This window comes from Salmo trutta, chromosome 36 (assembly GCF_901001165.1).
Source record: "Salmo trutta chromosome 36, fSalTru1.1, whole genome shotgun sequence".
Lineage (NCBI taxonomy): Eukaryota > Metazoa > Chordata > Actinopteri > Salmoniformes > Salmonidae > Salmo > Salmo trutta.
This window is the reverse complement of record NC_042992.1, coordinates 20,586,404-20,609,183: the sequence shown is the minus strand read 5'-3', so window position 1 is coordinate 20,609,183 and position 22,780 is coordinate 20,586,404. Positions and strand designations below refer to the sequence as shown.

Below are 22,780 nucleotides of genomic sequence, written 5' to 3'. Positions count from 1 at the left end.
GCCTGTGTTAGAAGAAACCACCCTGCAAACTGTGCTACCAAGAATCTGTTTTGTTGATTAATTAGAAGTGAAGTTTGTTATGCAACACTCCTCAATGTCCTCTCAATTGTTTCTGTCAATTTCATCCAAACAATTCTGTACGCAGGCATATTCCTAGTTTATTTTTATCTTGCACAAAATATTCAGAGCATGATAATCAATTAGGGTATTTTACAAAATAAAACGCATCACCAGTTGCATTAACCATCGGTCTTTCTACCAAAGATAAAAGGCTGTACTCTACCTGTGCATCAAGAATTTTAACGGTAGCAGCAAATCACTTGTCTATGTCTGTCGTTTGGTCTGTAAAACCTCCATCCTCCAACACCAACACCAGCCAACCTTTACCACTCACTGCCTTTTGTCTCCGACAGCTCGTTCTCATGGATGAGGCTTCTTGTTTTGGGCTCTGGAAGTTCTCCTCAGCAGCGCTAGCTGTGCGTCTGAAGCCACTGAGGCCCACGCATCATTACAGTATGAATAAAACCCACCCTCTCCCTCGCTCTCTTCCTCATTCCCACTCCTTTTCAAACCATCCCTTAACATTTTCCCTTATAATGATGTTGAGGATAGATTAATAAAAAGCAAACTGTTCCCTATAAATGTGTACCTTAATGCAATGTTATTGTATATACATTGCATATGCATACATTAAATAGCTAGTGCATGTGTATTAGAGTATATGCAAACATGTCGAGTAACGAAGTCAATCCCTGATTGCACTTAATCCTGGAGAGAACCAGTGCTACCAGTGCTAATTATTATTGTGCCAGATAATTACATAACACCAAATACAGTAATGGGAAACAACAGGTGTATTTCATTACTACATTACCACACAATTCAGTGAAATTGCAGCTTTTATCCTGTGGGTGTGCAGTCAGTTACCCAACCAAACACAGCTTCTACTGTTTAAACCAGATAGACCCATAGAGGGCTGTCCCATAACTCCTAAACCTGGCCTTGAAAGAGATGTTTATTAAAATGTCACTATTTTTCAACTTCATATTCATCATCCCCAGCACCACCCTAACATCAACATATGGGAAAATGGCACGTGACATCATCGGTGTGCATTGTGTGATTTTAACCAACTATGAGTAGGCATTGCCTAATACTAACTAATTGGTTGATGATGTCATTGGAATCACTTATTGTCCATCTTTTTTACTATAAAACATACTGTAGAAACGTTCCATTTTCACATATGTTGATGTTGGGATGGTGCTGGAGATGATGAATATGAAGTTGAAAAATAGAGGCGCGGTTGTGTGTGTGTGTGTGTGTGTGTGTGTGTGTGTGTATGTATATATATATATAATGGTTTATCATAAACTATGGAGCTAATCAGGATTATCTAGATTTATACTTTGGCATCATCTATGGGTTGCATGTTACGTGTGCGGACCAGTTATCGATCTCCTACCAAAACGTGGTCACATTTGTATAAACTTAAAGTATTACCTACTACAAACCTCAATAAAATAGTTTCACCCAAATCTGGCAACCCTGTTTAGCTTTCACTCTACGGCTAGGCTAGGCAGTTCGCTTGAAATTGAGGTGATAATCTGTGAGGTGATAACATTTTATTTGCTTTGTGTTTTGTCAAAAGCTGTAAATGACTTGTCAAGTCACGTGCTCCGGTTTTTGTATACACTATAACCAGCACATCAAAGATTTGTTATATGGTGAAAAGTGGCCAAACTAAATTGATCTTATTCCGGCAATGGGTGCAGCCATCTTGTTTGCATTTTATAGTGAATGGCATTCTGGGATTAGGGAGTTTACACTCGTAAAAAAACAAAAAAAAACATGGCTGCCATCATAAAGGATGTAGCTGCTGTTAGTTTAGCTGACATCTTTTTTCTAAACAATATTACATTTCTATCTTGTGCTCACCAGAGATGTGGTATATTCTAAACAAGTCTAGCTGTTAGGTCACTAATTTGTGTTATGTTTTTTGTCAGCACAACCTGTTATTTAGACTGGTTTATAGAATGAGTTTGGCTGTGGATGTGTTCCGTGTGATGCTTGGATGATTAAGTTAGCATTTATCTTAACAATAAAAGGTGAAATTGAGGAATACAGTTGTGAAGACTTATTTTCTATCAGTACAAACATTGTTTAGATGCTTTTCAGACAACAATGCTGTTCAATGTTTGTTGCATCATATATTCTGTTGCTACTGTTCCAATCATATACAGTTGAAGTCGGAAGTTTACATACACCTTAGCCAAACACATTTAAACTCAGTTTTTCATAATTGATTACATTTAATCCGAGTAAAAATTCCATGTCTTAGGTCAGTTAGGATCACCACTTTATTTTAAGAACGTGAAATGTCAGAATAATAGTAGAGTGATATATTTCAGCTTTTATTTATTTCATCACATTCCCAGTGGGTCACAAGTTTACATACACTCACTTAGTATTTGGTAGCATTGCTTTTAAGTTGTTTAACTTGGGTCAAACTTTTCGGGTAGCCTTCCACAAGCTTCCCACAATAAGGTGGGTGAATTTTGGCCCATTCCTCCTGACAGAGCTGGTGTAACAGAGTCAGGTTTGTAGGCCTCCTTGCTCACACACGCTTTTTCAGTTCTGCCAACAAATTTTCTATGGGATTGAGGTCAGGGCTTTGTGATGGCCACTCCAATACCTTGACTTTGTTGTCCTTAAGCCATTTTGCCACAACTTTGGAAGTATGTTTGGGGTCATTGTCCATTTGGAAGACCCATTTCTGACCAAGCTTTAACTTCCTGATTGATGTCTTGAGATGTTGCTTTAATATATCGACATACTTTTCCTTCCTCATGATGCCATTTATTTTGTGAAGAGCACCAGTCCCTCCTGCAGCAAAGCACCCCCACAACATAATGCTGCCACCCCCATGCTTCACAGTTGGGATGGTGTTCTTTGGCTTGCAAGCCTCCCCCTTTGTCCTGCAAACATAACGATGGTCATTATGGCCAAACAGTTATATTTTTGTTTCATCAGACCAGAGGACATTTCTCCAAAAAGTAGTCTCTTTTTTATGGGGGTTTTGGAGCAGTGGCTTCTTCCTTGCTGAGCGGCCTTTCAGGTTATGTCAATATAGGACTCGTTTTACTGTGGATATAGATACTTTTGTACCTGTTTCCTCTAGCATGTTCACAAGGTCCTTTGCTGTTGTTCTGTGATTGATTTGCACTTCTCGCACCAAAGTACGTTCATCTCTAGGAGACAGAACACGTCTCCTTCCTGAGCGGTATGACGGCTGCGTGGTCCCATGGTGTTTATACTTGCTTACTATTGTTTGTACAGGTCTTGGCTGATTTTAATTTTTTTTATTTTCCCATGATGTCAAGCAAAGAGGCACTGAGTTTGAAGGTAGGCCTTGAAATACATCCACAGGTACACCTCCAATTGACTCAAATGATGTCAATTAGCCTATCAGAAGTTTCTAAAGCCATGACATAATTTTCTGGAATATTCCAAGCTGTTAAGGCCCAGTCAACTAAGTGTACGTAAACTTCTGACCCACTGAATTATAAATCTGTCTGTAAACAATTGTTGGAAAAATTACTTGTGTCCTGCACAAAGTAGATGTCCTAACCGACTTGCCAAAACTATAGTTTGTTAACAAGAAATTTGTGGAGTGGTTGAAAAACAAGTTTTAATGACTTCAACCTAAGTATGTAAACTTCCGACTTCAACTGTATTTGCAATGGTATGCTGCAGGGACCACTCAACAATGATCACAAATATGTGATCGTACGCATGAAAGGGCCAAGAGTGTGGTTTTAGTGACCCATTACATAAGGTTAGCTTTACCCTGTGTGCATTCCAAATTGCACCCTATTTCCTATATATTATGTTACTTTTGACCAGGGCCTATATGCCTGTCATGATTTCCTGGCTTTTACAATTTTTTTCCCCCCCATTACCCATAAAATGTCAGGATTCCTATTAGTCCCTAATGTAGATAGATATTGGTCCTACAGTGCCTTCAGAAAGTATTCCACATTTTGTTGTGTTCCTGCCTGAATTCAAAATTGATTAAATATATTTTCTTCTCACAACACCCCAGAAGGAAAAGTGATTTTTTTTAATTGAAATTTAAATACTGAAATATCTCATTTAAATAGGTATTCACACCCCTGAGTTAATACTTTGTATTATCACCTTTGGCAGTGATTACAGCAGTGAGTCTTTCTGGTTCAGTTTCTAAGAGGTTTCCACACCTGGATTGAGCAACATTTGCCCATTATTCTTTTCAAAATTCTTCAAGCTCTGTCAAATTGGTTGTTGATCATTGCTAGACAACCATTTCCAGGTCCTGCAATAGATTTTCAAGTAAATTTAAGTCAGAACTGTAACTCTGCTACTCAGGAACATTCACTGTGTTCTTGGTAAGCAACTCAAGTGTAGATTTGGCCTTGTTTTAGGTTATTGTCCTGCTGAAAGGTGGATACTTCGCCCATTGTCTGATGGAAGTAGACTGAACAAGGTTTCCCTCTAGGATTTTGCCTAACTTTTTTTTTTTATCCTGAACCTCCCCATTCCTTAACGATAAAAGCATACCCATAACATGATGCAGCCACCACTATGCTTGAAAATATGGGGAGTGGTACTCAGTAATGTGCTGTATTGAATTTGACCCAAGCATAACACTGTACTCAGGACAAAAAGTTAATTGCTTTGCCAATTGTTTTGCAGTACTACTTTAGTGCCTTGATGCAAACACGATGCCTGTTTTGGAAAATGTTTATTCTATACAGGCTTCCTTCTTTTCACTCTGTCAATTAGATTAGTATTGTGGCGTAATTAAAATATTGATCCATCCTCAGTTGTCTCCTATCACAGCCATTAAACTCTAACTGTTTTAAAATCCATGAGTGGTTTCCTTCCTCTCCGGCAATTGAGTTAGGAAGGACACCTGTATATCTGTAGTAACTGGGTGTATTGATACACCATCCAAAGTGTAATTAATAACTTCACAATGCTGACTTCACTGGGCTCCTGAGTGGTGCAGCGGTCTAAGGCACTGCATCTCATTGCAAGAGGTGTCACTATAGTACCTGGTTCGTATCCAGGCTGTATCACATCTGGCCGTGATTGGGAGCCCCATAGGGCGGCGCACAATTGGCCCAGCGTCGTCCGGGTTTGGCCGGAGTAGGCCGTCATTGTAAATAAGAGTTTGTTCTTAACTGACTTGCCTAGTTAAATAAAGGTAAAATAAAAAGGAAAATCTGTCGTTCTGCCCGTGAGCAAGGCAGTTACCCACTGTTCCCCGGGCGCCGAAGACGTGAATGTCGATTAAGGCAGCCCCCCGCACCCCTCTGATTCAGAGGGTTGGGTTAAATGCGGAAGACACATTTCAGTTGAATGCATTCAGTTGTTCAACTGACTAGGTATCCCCCTTTTCCTTTCCTAGGTGCCCTACTGTGAAAGGCATTGGAAAATCTCCCTGGTCATGGTTAAATCGGTGTTTGAAATTCACTGCTCGACTGAGGGACCTTACAGATAATTGTATGTGTGGGGTACAGAGATGACAGTCATTCAAAAATCATGTTAAACACTATTATTGCACACAGAGTGAGTACATGCAACTTAATATGTGACTTGTTAAGCAAATGTTTACTCCTGAATTTATTTAGCCTTGCCATAACAAAAGACATTTCAGCTTTTCATTTTTATTACGTTGTAAACATTTTGAAAAAAAACAAACAATTCTACTTTGACATTGTGGGGTATTGTGTGTAGGCCAGTGACACAAAATCTCAAGTTAATACATTTTAAATTCAGGCTGTAACACAACATGTAGAAAAAGTCAAGGGGTGTGAATACTTTCTTAAAAGACACTAAATAACGCTTGGTGGTCTTATAAATTAATAAGTATAAATCAATTATTTGCACTTGCAATAAAATGATTTTTTTTCACCAGCCATGTTTTAGCTCAGATTACTATTCTGGATTACATAGTACATTGCAGGGAATGGCCATGAGTTAGAACACAAGGGAGGAAAATGACTGAAAGACAAGGAAAATGAGAAGCCATTGAAATGGTGTCCTAGTAGCACCTATTGATAGTGCCTTTCCATGGGGATTAACCTGTGATTGACAGGCCTGGTGACATCACCGGTGGTGTATTTGGAGAGGGGATTTAGACAATCTATACATTGTTAGTTCCGAATCCTCTCGCTTCAACACATAACCCCACCCAACCTCATTCAAAAGGAGACTGAGGCTACGTCTCAAAGGGCACCCTATTCCCTATTTAGCGCACTACTTTTGGGCCCTGGTTGAAAGTACTGCACTATAAAGGGAAAAGGGTGCCATTTAGGATGGATACTATGTAGGGCCTGCTCAGAGAGCAGGGGGATCTAATGGGATAGAGGAAATACCGGAACCTTCCTGATGTAGTAATCTCATTGGCATACTAACACTAATCTTCCTAGGTAAGGAACATAGCCTTAACAGCGTTCAAGGCATGAGTAAATATTTATGCCTATGTCCCAAATAGCGCCCTATTCTCTATATCAGTGGTTCCCAACCTTTTTTTTAACCGTGGCACACATTGATGGGATAAATATTCCACACCAAAAAATCCCAAATGTCCCTATGAATTTATTTAGTGGTGATGACGTCCACCTCACCTGGTACATACTACAAATCATCGATACAGATGTAACCATTTGTGCCATTCAATGTATTATCTGAGTGATATTCTTTCTAGCGGGACTGGTGCTCCCAAATCATCACATTCATTCCACAGGTTACATGTATAATTGAGTGTTCAAAAAAAGTTGCAATATTAGGAAAACAGTTTGAAAACTACTGCCCTGTATAATGCACTACTTTTGACCAGAACCCTATGGGTCCTGGTCAAAAAGTAGTGCACTACATAGGGAATCAATTGGGATGCATCCTATATCCACTAGTTCAGATAAACTGGACCATCTGACCAGAGGAGTATCCTACAAATGGCAAGGAATCCTTCAGAACTAACCTGCTACGAGGCAGGCTAACTCAAGACTAACTCCATTTCAAATTAAAATCAACATTTTATTTGTCACACGCGCCGAATACAACAGGTGCAGACCTTCCAGTGAAATGCTTACTTACGAGCCCTTACCCAACAATGCAGACAAAAAAAAAAAAAAAATTGCTGAATAAACTGAAGGAAAAACAGTACCACAATAAAATAACAACGATATATACAAGGGGTACCAGTACCGAGTCAATGTGGAGGGGTATGAGGTAGTCGAGGTAATATGTATATGTAGGTAGGGGTAATGTGACTATGCATAGATAATAAACAGAGTGGTTAGAGTCCAGTGAGTGTACATTGAGCCTGTGCAAGAGATTATAATAAAATAAGGATGCAAATAGTCCGGGAAACTGTTCAGCAGTCTTATGGCTTTGGGGGTAGAAGCTGTTAAGGAGCCTTTTGGTCCCAGACTTGGCGCTCCGGTACCGCTTGGCGGGCCATAGCAGAAAGAACAGTTCATGACTAGGGTGGCTGGAGTATTTGACAATTTTTAGGGCCTTCCTTTGCCACCGCCTGGTATAGAGGTCCTGGATGGCAAAAAGCTCGGCCCCAGTGATGTACTGGGCCGTACGGACTACCCTCTGTAGCACCTTGCGGTCGGATGCCGAGCATTTGTCATACCAAGCGGTGATGCAACCAGTCAGGATGCTCTTGATGGTGCAGCTGTAGAACTTTTAAATATAATTTTGTGTGTAAAGAAATTATGTTAAAATACTTATCACATTACACGTTTAGTAATGACTGCATTTGCTTTCCAAACTGCATGTTTTTAGTGGGATTGTATTTAGAAATTTGTTGTTGGCAAACTTACAGCTGCAACCATCCATAGACATGCAGTGCATTCGGAAAGTATTCAGACCCCGTAACTTTATCCACATTTTGTTATATTACGTTCTAAAATTGATGAAATAGTTTATTTTCCTCAAATCTACACACAACACCCTATAAATGACAAAGCAAAAACAGGTTTAGACATTTTAGAAAATGTATTCAAAATAAACTTAAATATTCAGACCCTTTACTGAGTACTTTGTTGAAGCACCTTTGGCAGCGATTACAGACTCGAGTCTTCTTGGGTATGACACTACAAGCTTTGCACTAGATGTCGACCGATTAGGATTTTTCAACGCCGATACCGATTATTGGAGGACCAAAAGAGCCGATACCGATTAAATCGGACGATATTTATTTATTTATAATAATGACAATTACAACAATACTGAATGAACACTTATTTTAACTTAATATAATACATAAATAAAATCTATTTAGCCTCAAATAAATAATGAAACAAGTTCAATTTGGTTTAAATAATGCAAAAACAAAGTGTTGGAGAAGACAGTAAAAGTGCAATATGTGCCATGTAAGAAAGCTAACGTTTAAGTGCCTTGCTCAGAACATGGGAACATATGAAAGCTGGTGGTTCCTTTTAACATGAGTATTCAATATTCCCAGGTAAGAAGTTTTAGGTTGTAGTTATTATAGGAATTATAGGACTATTTCTCTCTATACGATTTGTATTTCATATACCTTTGACTATTGGATGTTCTCATAGGCACTTTAGTATTGCCAGTGTAACAGTATAGCTTCCGTCCCTCTCCTCGCTCTTACCTGGGCTCGAACCAGGAACACATCGACAACAGCCACCCTCGAAGCAGCATTACCCATGCAGAACAAGGGGAACAACTACTCCAAGTCTCAGAGCGAGTGACGTTTGAAACACTATTAGCGCGCACCCGCTAACTAGCTAGCCATTTCACATCGGTTACACCAGCCTAATCTTGGGAGTTGAAAGGCTTGAAGACATAAACAGCGCAATGCATTGCGAAGAGCTGCTGGCAAAATGCACGAAAGTGCTGTTTGAATGAATGCTTACGAGCCTGCTGGTGCCTACCACCGCTCAGTCAGACTGCTCTGTCAAATCATAGACTTAATTATAATATAATAAATACGAGCCTTAGGTCATTAATATGGTCGAATCCGGAAACTATCATCTCGAAAACCAAACGTTTTTTTCTTTCAGTGAAATACGGAACCATTACGTATTTTATCTAACGGGTGGCATCCATAAGTCTAAATATTCCTGTTACATTGCACAACCTTCAATGGTATGTCATAATTACGTAAAATTCTGGCAAATTAGTTCGCAACGAGCCAGGCAATGAACGCAAGAGCAGTGACACAATTTCATGTTTGCAATATTAACAAAATATGCAGGTTTAAAAATATATACTTGTGTATTGATTTTAATGAAAGGGCTGTGATTCGATGAGAAATTAACAGGCACCGCACAGATTATATGCAACGCAGGACACGTTAGATAAACTAGTAATATCATCAACCATGTGTAGTTAACTAGTGATTATGTTAAGATTGATAGTTTTTTATAAAAGATAAGTTTAATGCTAGTTAGCAACTTACCTTGGCTTCTTGCTGCCCTCGCATAACAGGTAGTCAGCCTGCCATGCAGGCTCCTCGTGGAGTGCAATGTAAGGCAGGTGGTTAGAGCGTTGGACTAGTAACCAGAAGGTTGCAAAAACGAATCCCCCCTGAACAAGGCAGTTACCCCCCGTTCCTAGGCCGTCATTGAAAATAAGAATGTGTTCTTAATCTGACTTGCCTAGTTAAATAAAGGTGTAATTCTTAAAAATAAAAAAAAATTAAAATCAGCGGCCAAAAATACCGATTACAGATTGTTATGAAAACTTGAAATCGGCCCTAATCAATCGGCCATTCCGATTAATCGGTCGACCTCTACTTTGCACAACTGCATTTGGGAAGATTCTCCCATTCTCTACAGATCCTCTCAAGCATTATCAGGTTGGATGGGGAGTGTCGCTGCACAGCTATTTTTCAGGTCTCTCCAGAGATGTTTGATCGGGTTCAAGTCCGGGCTCTGGCTGGGCCACTCAAGGACATTCAGAGACTTGCCCTGAAGCCACTCCTGCATTTCTTGGCTGTGAGTTTAGGGTTGTTGTCCTGTTGGAATGTGAACCTTCGCCACAGCGTGAGGTTCTCAGCACTGGAGCAGGTTTTCATCAAGGACCTATCTTTACTTTGCTCCTTTCATCTTTTCCTTGATCCTGACTAGTCTCCCAGTCCCTGCCACTGAAAAACATTGCCACAGCATGATGCTGCCACCACCATGCTTCACAGTAGGGATGGTGCTAGGTTCCCTCCAGACGTGACGCTTGGCATTCAGGCCAAAGAGTTCAACTTTGGTTTTATCAGACCAGAGAATCTTGTTTCTAATGGTCTGAGAATCTTTTAGGTGCCAAGCGGGCTGTCATGTGCCTTTTACTGAGGAGTGGCTTCCGTCTGGCCTGATTGGTGGAGTGCTGCAGAGATGGTTGTCCTTCTGGAAGGTTCCACCATTTTCACAGAGGAACCTCTGGACCTCTGTCAGAGTGACCGTTGGGTTCTTGGTCACCTCCCTGACCAAGGCCCTTCTCCTCCGATTGCACAGTTTGGCCAGCGGCCAGCTGTGGGAAGAGTCTTGGTGGTTCCAAACTTCTTCCATTTAAGAATGATGGAGGCCACTGTGTCCTTGGGGACCATCAATCCCCACATCTGTGACGACACAATCCTGTCTCGGAGCTCTACGGACAATTCTTTTGACCTCATGGCTTGGTTTTTGATCTGACATGCACTGTCAACTATGGGACCTTATATAGACAGGTGTGCGTGCCTTTCCAAATCATGTCCAATAACTTTACATTTACCACAGGTGGACTCCAATCAAGTTGCAGAAACATCTCAAGGATGCTCAATGGAAACAGGAAGCACCTGAGCTCAATTTCGAGTCTCATAGCAAAGGGTCTGAATGCTTATGTAAATAAGGTATTTCTGTTTATTCGTCATACATTTCTAAAAACCTGGTTTTGCTTTGTTATTATGGGGCATTGTGTGTAGCTTGAGGAGGGGGGGGGGACAATTTTATCAATTTTAGGCTGTAACCTAACAAAATGTGGTAAAAGTCAAGGGGTCTGAATACTTTCTGAATACACTGAGCTGGAATGTCAAGCTAACTGAATCTGGTTAGCGTTAGAAAACACTGAGTAGATCTAGCTTGCGTTGTAGGATTCCCCTCTGTACAGCTCTTTTTTTACAGTTAGCATAACCCCTTTTTATAAACAAAGCCTTCGCCTTATTCCACCTCATGAGCTTCTGTGATTGACCAATTAAAATGTTCCTTGCATGTATCGTACAAAAAACAAGAACGTTTTGAGTTGACTGATGTACGGTACATTGAATGATGTGCTGTTTACATCAGTATTATCATAGGGTTGACATAGGCTACCTCAAGTTATCATTAACATCAGAGGACAAAATGTATTGTGTAGCAACCAGGCATACTTGTGTAGCATCAAGGCAAAGCTTTTTCATTACACTGACTGTCAGAAATTTCATCATATTCACCAATGTAGTGCGCTACATTAGACCAGGGCCCATAGGGTTCTGGTCAAAAGTAGTGTACTATATAGAGAATAGGGTGCCATTTCAGACGCAACCAATGACTGCCTGAGGAAAATATCCAGGCAGTTTTTCCTGCGTTAAAAATGTAAACTCCATAATGTAATGACTGGACTCCACTGACACAGCGCACAAAGGACCAATACTTTTTCCTATGATGAGCTTAAAAAAGACACTCCCAGCATTTGCCACAGAACACCAGCAGTTGCATCAGTACATAAAATGGCACAGTATGTTCTTTACAAATCACTGGGTTACTGTAAGTATGGACAGGAAAATAAATTCCCCTCACAACATACACTTAGCTAACTAGCATATGTTGAAAGTGAAAGCATTCCATGAATTCCCTTTGATCGTTACTCATCGATTAGAAATCATACCTTTCTGTGCGCCAGCTTTGGTATCTTTCAGTTCATTCTGTGCTTCTTCGATTTTATCTGCAACACAAGATAGGAAGGATACCTGTTGGTTTTCAGCACAGAGAAACAAACCAGAAGTAAGAGGCTGATTATTATCCACACTATAGGCAATGTAGAAAAGAACTAATGATCCTGGGGATGCTTCCTACACTGTTGTGGTATGGAGAGCTTTTTTATTATAATAAGAACCAGACATTCTTACACAGTAAAGGGAGAACACCAGAGTATTACAAAAAACATCATTATGAGAACAGCTCTTAGGGCTAGTACACACAGATAATGTCCCAAATGGCACCCTATTCTCAATTTAGTGCACTACTTTTGACAAGAGCCCTATGGGCCCTTTTCCAAATTAGTGCACTATAGGGAGTAAGGTACGAATTGGGACACAGTGTTGAGAGCTCATAAAATGCCTCAATTCCACAGAATATGCATGATACATGTTAGCGGAAAATGAACTAAACAAATTAACGCAGAGTGATAATGTAATTCTTATTACCTTTAAGAAACTGAAGGGATTCCATGAGGATCAATGTATCGATAAGATCAAGCACAACCTAGGCTACATCACAACACAACTCACATGCCTGTGTATCCATCCATCTATTTCGATTAGACCTTTTATAATGTGTGTCTTTGTACAAATGTATTCACACCCTTGACCTTTTCCGCATTGTGTTGTGTTACAGCCCAAATTTAAAATGGATTAAATTGACTGGCCTACACACAATGCTTCATAATGACAAAGCAGAATTGTTTACAATTTATTTTTACAAATGTATAAAAAATAAATCTAAAATATCTTGTGTCAATAAATATTCAACCCCTTATTAATGGCAAGCCTAAATAAGTTCAGGAGTAAACATTTGCATAACAAGTCACATAATAAGTTGCATGGACTCTGTGTGCAATAATAGCGTTTAACATGATTTCTGAATGACTACCTCATCTCTGTACCCCACACATACAATTATCTGTTAAGGTCCTTCAGTCAAGCAGTGAATTTCAAACACAGATTTAACAACAAAGACCAGGGAGATTTTCAAATGCCTCGCAAAGAAGGGCACTTAATGGTAGATGGGTTAAAAAAAAGCAGACACTGAATATCCCTTTGAGCATGGTGAAGTTATTAATTACACTTTGGATGGTGTATCAATTCAACCAGTCACAAGAAAGATACAGGCGTCCTTCCTAACTAAGTTTCCGGAGAGGAAGGAAACCGCTCAGGGATTCCACCATGACGCCAATCCTAGAAGAAAACGTGGTTCAGTTTGCTTTCCACCAGACACTGGGAGATTAATTCACCTTTCAGCAGGACAATAACCTAAAACGCAAGGCCACATCCACACTGGAGTTGCTTACCAAGAAGACAGTGGCCGAGTTACAGTTTTGACTTAAATATGCTTGAAAATCTATGGCAAGACCTGAAAATGTTTCTCTAGCTAAATTATTTTAAAGAATGATGGGCAAATATTGTACAATCCAGCTCTTAGAGACTTACACAAAAAGGCTCACAGCTGTAACATGTATTGACTCAGGGGTGTGAATACTTATGTAAATTAGATATTTCTGTATTTCATTGTCAATACATTTTCAAAAATAAACAAAAACATACCTGTTTTCACTTTGTCATTATCTGGTATTGAGTGTAGATGGGTGATAACAAAAACATATTTAACACATTTTGAATTCAGGCTGGAACACAACACGTGGAATAAGGGGTATGGATACTTTCTGAAGGCACTATAAAGGGAATATGGTGCCATTTGGGACGCATACTTTGTCATCGTCATCACCCACAGTCCCGCAGGTCTAATATGCAACATACAGACTATGTAGGAGGGCTTTATACATACAGTTCATTCGGAAAGTATTCAGACCCCTTCCCTTTTTCCACATTTTGTTACGTTACAGCCTTATTCTAAAATTGATGATATTATTATTTCTCATCAATGCACACATGATACCCCATAATGAACAAGCGAAAACATGTTTTTAGAAATACCTTATTTGGAAAGGCGCACACACACACCTGTCTATATACGTTCCCACAGTTGACAGTGCATGTAAGAGCAAAAACCAAGCCATGAGGTCGAAGGAACTGTCCGAAGAGCTCCGAGACAGGATTGTGTTGAGGCACAGATCTGGGAAAGGGTACCAAACCTCTGCAGCATTGAAGGTCCCCAAGAACACAGTGGCCTCCATCAATCTTAAATGGAAGAAGTTTGGAACCACCAATACTCTTCCTAGAGCTGGTTGCCCAGCCAAACTGAGCAATCAGGGGAGAAGAGCTTGGTCATGGAGGTGACCAAGAACCTGATGGTCACTGACAGAGCTCTTGAGTTTCTCTGTGGAGATGGGAGAATCTTCCAAAAGGACAAACATCTTTGCAGCACTCCACCAATCAGGCATTTATGGTAGTGTGGCCAGACAGAAGCCACTCCTCAGTAAAATGACAGCCCGCTTGGAGTTTGCCAAAAGGCACTTAATTGCTAAATTGTAATTATTTTCCTACTATGGCCTATTCATTGCCTTACCTCCCTAATCTTACTACATTTGCACACACTGTATATCGACTTTTCTATTGTTATGTGTAACTCTGTGTCGCACTGCTTTGTTCTATCTTGGCCAGGTCACAGTTGTAAATGAGAACTTGTTCTCAACTGGCCTACCTGGTTCAATAAAATGGCAATAAAATAAAAAATGAGTAGCCTACCAAACTTACTAACTGCCTGGTACTCAGCACTCTTGTCCCTCTAATCACTCTGACATCAATGCAAATGTATTAAAAAAAATCTAATCAAACACTTCATGAGAGCTAATGAGCTCATGTTGCACAACACTCCAATAGGCTATGTAATTGCTTGAGAAAACAAAGTGATGGCCTCCACTAAAAATAGGAGAAATCAGCTTTCTATAGGCTAGGCCTACTATATTTATTTATTTCTCAACTTTCCTAATATTAAGCACAGTGCTTATATTTACAACAGGAGTATAGCCTATCTGGCTGGCATGAAAATAAACCACGGAGAAAAGCGCCCTCCATTCGCTATTTAAGTGCATAGATGACATGTTTTTTTCCTGCTGCCCCTGTTTCAATACAGGTGCATGATAATGGTCCATTCTAAATCAAAACAAATTTCACACATTATTTAGTATATGTAAAGACAAGATTAAATCAAGAATAGTCTGATGGGTGACAATATTAGCCTAACACTTGTGAATTATATATCACTCGTGAATGATGCCAAGCATAAAGAAACTTTTTTTCAAATCATAGTTGCACACCTCATGTAGCCTAGCCCATAGGCCTATATGTTTTAATAAGGTTTGTATCACAACTAAAGTGGCCAAATAACTTCTTAAAATGAAGCGCATTAATCTGATTTACAAGGGGTGTAGAGCCTAACTGGCAAAAAAAGCAGTGCGTGAGTTTCAAGTTTAGGGAAGATAATTTTCCCCATAAAAATGCACCTTTATAATAAAAGCATTACATGCACAATTGCACTTTTGATAATGGTGTTTTCCGCTAATGGAACATTCACGCTTATAGCCTACTACCATGTGAGCATTGCTGCGCTTATAATGTGAAGAAAAAGCTTAATAGTTTATCAACATTTTAAGCTAAACATTCTGACCTGTTGCATCAGCCACAGTGGGTAAACATTTTTTAAATTCTAGTGGTTGTATTAATTTGGAATCTATCGCATCCCAACTGTCCCAGACCATGTTAGGAATATTTATTTCTCGCACAGAATAGGTCGACTTTATACAATGAGGGATATTAGATTGACATTGGCTTGTAATTTTCTGTTCGTTAGGCCTACTCATCTTGTTGGCTGCCGAAAAGTAAATGTAGTTCTTACAATATCTTCAATATGCACCTCGGAATTGAATTAGGACGCGAGCAGTTGCGTCCCGGATGTCTGTCTTCACTTGTAGCCTTTGAGATAGAACCGATCACGTGATGGAGCGCACAGCACTCCGCACTGGCCGCAAAAGGCATGTATTTTTTTAGGATGCATTACGGCCACACAAAGGGGATGCTGCAGGGAAATTGGAGGCGTTATCAAGTGCTTGTCAAATTGAAGTCTGCTCAAAAAAACAAAGCAGAGCTCAACCCTTTCAAGCAACTTTTTTCAAATCATCATTAGAGTCACATGCAGCCTTACAAAACATATAGCCCAACGTTTGTAGAACAACTAAAGTTACATTAATAACTCTAAATTAAGCATATAGGAATACCTATTTCTTTGTTATCCGCACAACACAAAATGTGCTCACTCCCTCAAATCGTTTGGAGAAAATATCCTTTCTATTTTATTCAGCTTTGTTCATTTGTATTCTTCATACTATAAAATAATGCCACGGAATTCTAAGCAAATCTTGTCTGCTAAATGAACTAGTGTAGCCCACAGCCATTTGAAATAGACTAATGGATTTATTGTGAAGGTGTAGGCTATTTTACATGGATTTATTAGACTTTTGAAATTGTAGATGTTCCAAAAGGTCTGCATCAGTGGCTTGTAGGCTGTGTGTGGAAGCCTGGAGATTATGTGTTTGGTAATTAACGGTCAATTACCGTGAGACCCACAGTTCTTTGCTTGACAATCATCGTCTGACGAAATTGTGACCCACCACCCCTAACAATCGTAAACAGCCACAGTTTGCGCACGTGTGTGTATTTTACTTATTTGGGAGCATGTTGTGGCACGTGTGTATGAATGAGTGCGTGAACTGAGATAACCCTCTGACTAGGGATACAGACTGATAGCATGTTCTTGGCACTGAGGCCTGGTTGGTATGCCTCCAGTGACAGGATCAGTAACCACAGAGTAACAGAGTCCCTCCGACACACACACACACACTTCCCTCAGCTTCAGTTCATAGAACCACACTGCCTACCAGGCATTCACTATAACTACCCCCCCAAAGCTCCCTAAAGCACACCACAAATTATATTATTGCAACCTAATTTAAAATAATAATAAATACTCATTTTCATTGGTCAGGGGATTTGAGGGTAGACTTTTACTATTATGCTTTATTGTTTGTACATGTATTGCATTAGACCACACTGGCAATCTAATCTTCACTGATTACTACTACAACAGAACAATCTGAGGGGTAATATGGGGTATGAGACCAGGGACCGCATTCACCATAGATCAGATTACACACACACACACACACACACACACACACACACACACACACACACACACACACACACACACACACACACACACACACACAAAATGATTGACAGACACCTATTAAGTAAAAGCCACTTTGCCCAGTACTGAGTGCACACCGCCTCTGAACAACACCGCCTCTGAGCCGTGGTGAACAACACCGCCTCTGAGCCGTGGTGAACAACACCGCCTCTGAGCCGTGGTGAACAACACCGCCTCTGAGCCGTGGTGAACAACACCGCCTCTGAGCCGTGGTGAACAACACAGTTACAGTATGAAGCAGTGAGGGAGGGAGAAAGGGAGGCACTGGCTGCATACCAAATGGCACCCTGTTTCCTTCATAGTGCACTACTTTTGAACAAGGCCCATGACCAGGGTCCAAATGTCAGGGACCCCAAAAGTAGTGCACTATAAAGGAAATAGGGTGTGATTTGGGATGAAGGGTACACACTTAATCAGAATGCTAGGAGTTATTAAGACCGTGGGGAATGATTATAGTGTTGTTCCTATTCCCCTCATTAAGATTCCTAGCTACTGTTATTACTGTGTTATTACAGTACCCCTGTTATTAAAGGCAAGCTTTCAGAAGAGCCTTTTATGATGTGATGTTTGACATGGTTGGGATGACAGCCAGACAGCTCATGTTTCATGAGAGGGAGAAAATGGAGAGATGTTAATCATGCAATTTTTACATGATTAATAAAATATAACGTAAAAAATAAACACTGCATTTATGTTGCCGGTGACGATGAACAGAGCACAATCATCTGTAAAACAGGTTGTGTCCCAAATGGCACCCTATTCCCTATATAGTGCACTGATTTTGAACAGAGCCCTCTAAAACTAGTGCACTATATAGGGAATAGAGTGCCATTTGGGACACATGCCTGACTGTAATTTAAACGGAGGGAGGGTCAACATTGTTTTAGGGTATTGAACTCATGAAGCTGTGTTATGGTTGCCAGTGACTGGACTGCTGTCGAGTGTAGGCTTAAGGAAAACAGAAAAATCTGAAGTTCATAAGATGGTTTCATACAAGAAAGCAGAGACTATAAATGAGTTCAATGCAGCTAATTTCCATTTGACACAAGGCACAGCACCAACCTAGGCAGAGTCTGTAGTAGTACAAGTAGGTTATACCACCCTTTGGTTACACTTTCATAGAGGAATTCCTTTATTTTAATTAGTTAATTATTACAACTTAGACAGCTGCTTTCACCATGTATTCAAGCAGCAAAACTGGAACATAACACCCAGTATAATATGTCATGGTTGTGATAAATTCAGAATTGATTCCCATTCAACTCATGAGTTGAAATTCAAATTAAATTGTCCACACCCCACAGGATGTAGAATTAGAATTTCAGTTTGTGACAGAAAATAGCATTTCATTCAATTCAAATAAATTCCACTCCGTCAATAAAACATGAATGTTTCATTGTATCTGCCAGGTCAGATACAGTAACTTTTATCTGGAAACAATGTTCATATACTCTTAACCTTAGTGCTAGAATAGCCAATTATGTTTCCACCAACCATTTCATTTGTTTGTGATTTTTTTTAAAGCTTTATGCTCAATTTGAGGGTTAAACTAATGCATTCAGGGATTATTTTCCCCATATTGAACAACATTTTTGTGATTTTGTTTTCCTTGATCATTCATTTTAAGAGTTGGTCCTGGCAATTGCATGTATATATCGACATGTTTTATGTACACTCAATGACCAGGTTATTAGGTACACCCATCTAGTACAGGGTCGGACCCCCTTTGCCTCCAGAACAGCTTAAATTCTTTGGGGCATGGCACTGGGGCGGCAGGTAGCCTAGTGGTTAGAGCGTTGGGCCAGTAACCGAAAGGTTGCTAGATCGAATCCCCAAGCTGACAAGGTAAAAATCTATCGTTCTGCCCCTGAACAAGGCAGTTAACCCACTGTTCCCCAGTAGGCCGTCATTGTGAATAAGAATTTGTTCTTAACTGACTTGCCTAGTTAAATTTAAAAAAATGCAATTGGTATCAAGAGACCTTACGTGTGCCAGAAACATTCCCCACACCAGTACACCACTGCCACCAGGCAGGATAGATCCATGGACTCATGCCGTTTACCCCAAATCCTGACTCTGCATGACGCAACAGGAACCGGGATTCGTCGGACCAGGCGATGTTTGTCCAGTGTTGGTGATCTCGTGCCCACTGGAGCCGCTTCTTCTTGTTTTTAGTTGATAGGAGTGGAACCCGGTGTGGTCGTCTGCTGCAGTAGCCCATCAGTGACAAGGTTGGCGAGTTGTGAGTTTACCTAAAACTGTCCACTAAGTGTATATTAGTATAGACTACACCTAATATAGAGTAGAAGATGCATTTGAATTTCAGAACATATTACTGAATTCAATTCTGTTTCCATTCATTCAAATTTGTGAATCCTGTTTCCCACTTCAATTCAAATTAAAGAATTCAATTCTGAATTAAGCACAACAGTGTGTGTGGGCAGAGCTGCTACAGGGCAGATGGAACAGCTGCAGAGGTGTGACGGATGGCTTCTGATCCTCAAGTGGCTTCCCTCTCCTTCCTACGCTTTCCCTCGCTTTTCTCTCTTTCCCTCTCTCACCTCTTTCTTTCGCCCTACCGCCCTCTTTTTACCTCCTATTTCTTTACCGCTCCCTCTCTCCATCTCCCTTTAACCCCTCTCTCTCCCTCTTTTACTCTCTTTCCAGTATCTCTCACTCTGTTTTACCTCTCCCTCACTCTCAAATCTCTGATATGATGAGGATGAGCCCAGTCAGCAGCCCATTAATAGAGGTAGCTTCCAAAATGGCACCCTATTCCTTATTTGGTGCACTACTTTTTGGTACCATTTGGGATGCAGACAGAGTCTCCAGGTAGAGACCCTCATGTCAAACCTTGATCCAGGCAACGTGATTATATCAGATTGGTGGTGGAAGGGGCTTGTGTGGGCAGGATGCATGTCAATTAAGCTGCAGAGCCGTGGGCCTAGAACGAGTCATCGTTGGCGCTACCATGACAACCAGGAATCCTATCCTCATTGCAGCCCCCCCCCCCCCCCCCCCCCACACACACACACACACACCCTGCTCCCTCTTTGCTCACTTCAGTGTGAGGTGGAATGTGATTAAACTGGTCCCCATGGACCAAAAATGATGTCACAACCGCCACATGTGAAACATAATTGACTTTGCTACAACGCCCACGTTAGTGAATTCCCGAAAAACCAAGCCACAGCAAGGAGGAGGAGCATAGCTTGCTCTAACTCTTCAATGAAACAGGGCTCCTGTCAGCATTAGGCCCAAATGAATACAATTGGAGGAGTGTGGCCATGAGGCGCAGGGCACATCTGCAGCAGACACCTGGCTCGGACTGAGGCTCTCCTCGTGACAGGCAACACCTGCTACCCGTCTCAGCCTGCTACTAGAAAACCACCAGGCTCTTCGTCCCCTGCCTGCCCACCTCCCCCTGCTGCCTGCCAGGCAGTAACACATTTAGCTCAGCTCAACAGCCTGCTCTGCCCTTCTGGTGCCTGGGCCTAGCCATGCCCACCATGCCAAACAACTAAGTCCATCTGTGATTGGCATATGTGTGTTCAGTTCAACAATGGAGCACAATGCCTGTTGGGCTGCAGAGCAAACAGTATGGTGGATGGCTTTATTATTGGCTGCATTCCAAATGGCACCCCATCCCCTATATAATGCACTACTTTTGACCAGGGCCAATAGGGCTCTATGTATCTGGCACTAAACAGAGAGTACACAGTGGCAGAATACCTGACCACTATAACTGACCCTAAATTAAGACAATCTTTGACTATGTCCAGACTCAGTGAGCATAGCCTTGCTATTGAGAGAGGCCGTCGTAGGCAGACCTGGCCCTCGAAAAGATGGGCTATGTACACACTGTCCACAAAATGAGGTGGAAACTAATTTCTAACATTTTTATGTTGATGCCGTTGTGTCTTCTCACTTTTGTTTGTTTATTTCACTTGCTTAGGCAATATAAAATGTTTCCAATGCCAATAAAGCCCCATTGAATTGAGAGCGAGAGAAAAAGTGAGACTGATGCTGCTGCAGATGAGAGAGGAACAGACAGCCATCCCCCACTTCTCTGTCACAGCAAGGGAGGGAGATGAAGATTCAAAGAGCTACCTCCTCCTCAGGCACTCTTCCTGTCGTCTGAAAATGAGATATTGCTTTTTCTGCAGCTCTCAGCAGAGACCTCCTGAAGCAGACAGCTACTGTACAGTACGGTCTGTCTGACACATGTTTAGGTCGCACCCTTACAAGAAACCATTGGAGACGCCCATGGGTCTGGAGAAAACAACCAATCACAGACAAGAAAAGATACCAAAAAAAGAACCTACACCCAGTATTCTAGGAAGTACAGTAAGCTCCTAGTTACGGTCAGTGGGTGACACACACACTGTGGTAGATGAGATGAGGAAGCCCAGTGACTAGTGTCCTATTACCCAACAGTGTATCATCATCAGCAGACTTACAGGCTAGTGCACACAGCTTTGACCTTCCCCACTCCCATAGACATTCACTGGAGCGACTGGCTCCATCAGCCTTAATAGACCAGGAGGTATGGAGAGAGTGTGGGGATGAGAAAGAAATAACCACCCAGACTACCCTGTGCTAGACTGCAGTGCTGTGCTGAGTGCTCTGACTCTCTCCGTCAATCCTAATGGACAAGGAGGGAGGGATGGAGAGAGAGAGAGAGAGAGAGGGAGAGAACGAGGAAAAAGAAAAAGGGAACCATGCAGACTTCAGTGCTGAATGCACGTCTGAGAGTTTCACTTCCCAAAAGCCGTGCAGCATGACATAAACAAATCATTCAGGCAAATCTCTCTCCAGTTACGGGATCAGCTTCCAACTACTAAGCACTCTGCGAGGACAGGAGGGGAGGCAGCGTGGGAGGATGGGATGGTGCAGCATACCCTGTTGGGGCTGGGCGCGTCTCGCTCCATTGGGATAGACTGGGAGGGAGATGGTTGTGGTGTGTATAGGCAAGGTAGTGAATGGACACAACATGCATTATGCACAAACTGAGACAAACACCCAGTCCCAACATACACGTTTGGTTTCGAACATGTACACACACCACACCACACACAGGTTTTGGTGTAGGTTATTTACAGTGCGGCTGGCCCCACAGGAAACAGTGGGAAGTAGGTAGGCAGGCAGGCAGTACACCGGCAGGCAGCAAACAGGCTTGATTGGTGGGAATCTTCCTTGAACAGTACCAGTCAAAAGTTTGGACACCGACTTATTCAAGGGTTTTCCATTATTTTTACTATTTTCTACATTCTAGAATAAGCAGCCAACAAGTGCTCAGCATGTGGGAACTCCTTCAAGACTGTTGGAAAAGCATTCCAGGTGAAGCTGGTTGAGAGATTGCCAAGAGTGTGCAAAGCTGTCATCAAGGCAAAGGGTGGATACTTTGAAGAATCTCAAATATATTTAGAATTGTTTAGCACTTTTTTGGTTACTACATGATTCCATATGTGTAATTTCATAGTTTTGATGTCTTCTATTTATTCTACAATGTAGATAAATAGTCAAAAGTAAGAGAACCTATAATGAGTAGGTGTGTCAACATTTGACTGGTACTGTATATA

General features: G+C 41.2%; 1 protein-coding gene across 6 annotated transcripts in view; it reads right to left on the bottom strand.

The window, feature by feature from the left end:
- hivep1 (HIVEP zinc finger 1) overlaps positions 1–22,780 on the bottom strand; it is an 85,879-nt gene that overhangs the window by 16,147 nt on the left and 46,952 nt on the right. For all 6 annotated transcript variants that reach the window (XM_029734993.1, XM_029734992.1, XM_029734997.1 and 3 more), the window contains exon 3: positions 11,923–11,979. In XM_029734993.1, the coding sequence (XP_029590853.1) occupies positions 11,923–11,979 (57 nt within the window). The remainder of the gene's footprint in view (positions 1–11,922; positions 11,980–22,780) is intronic.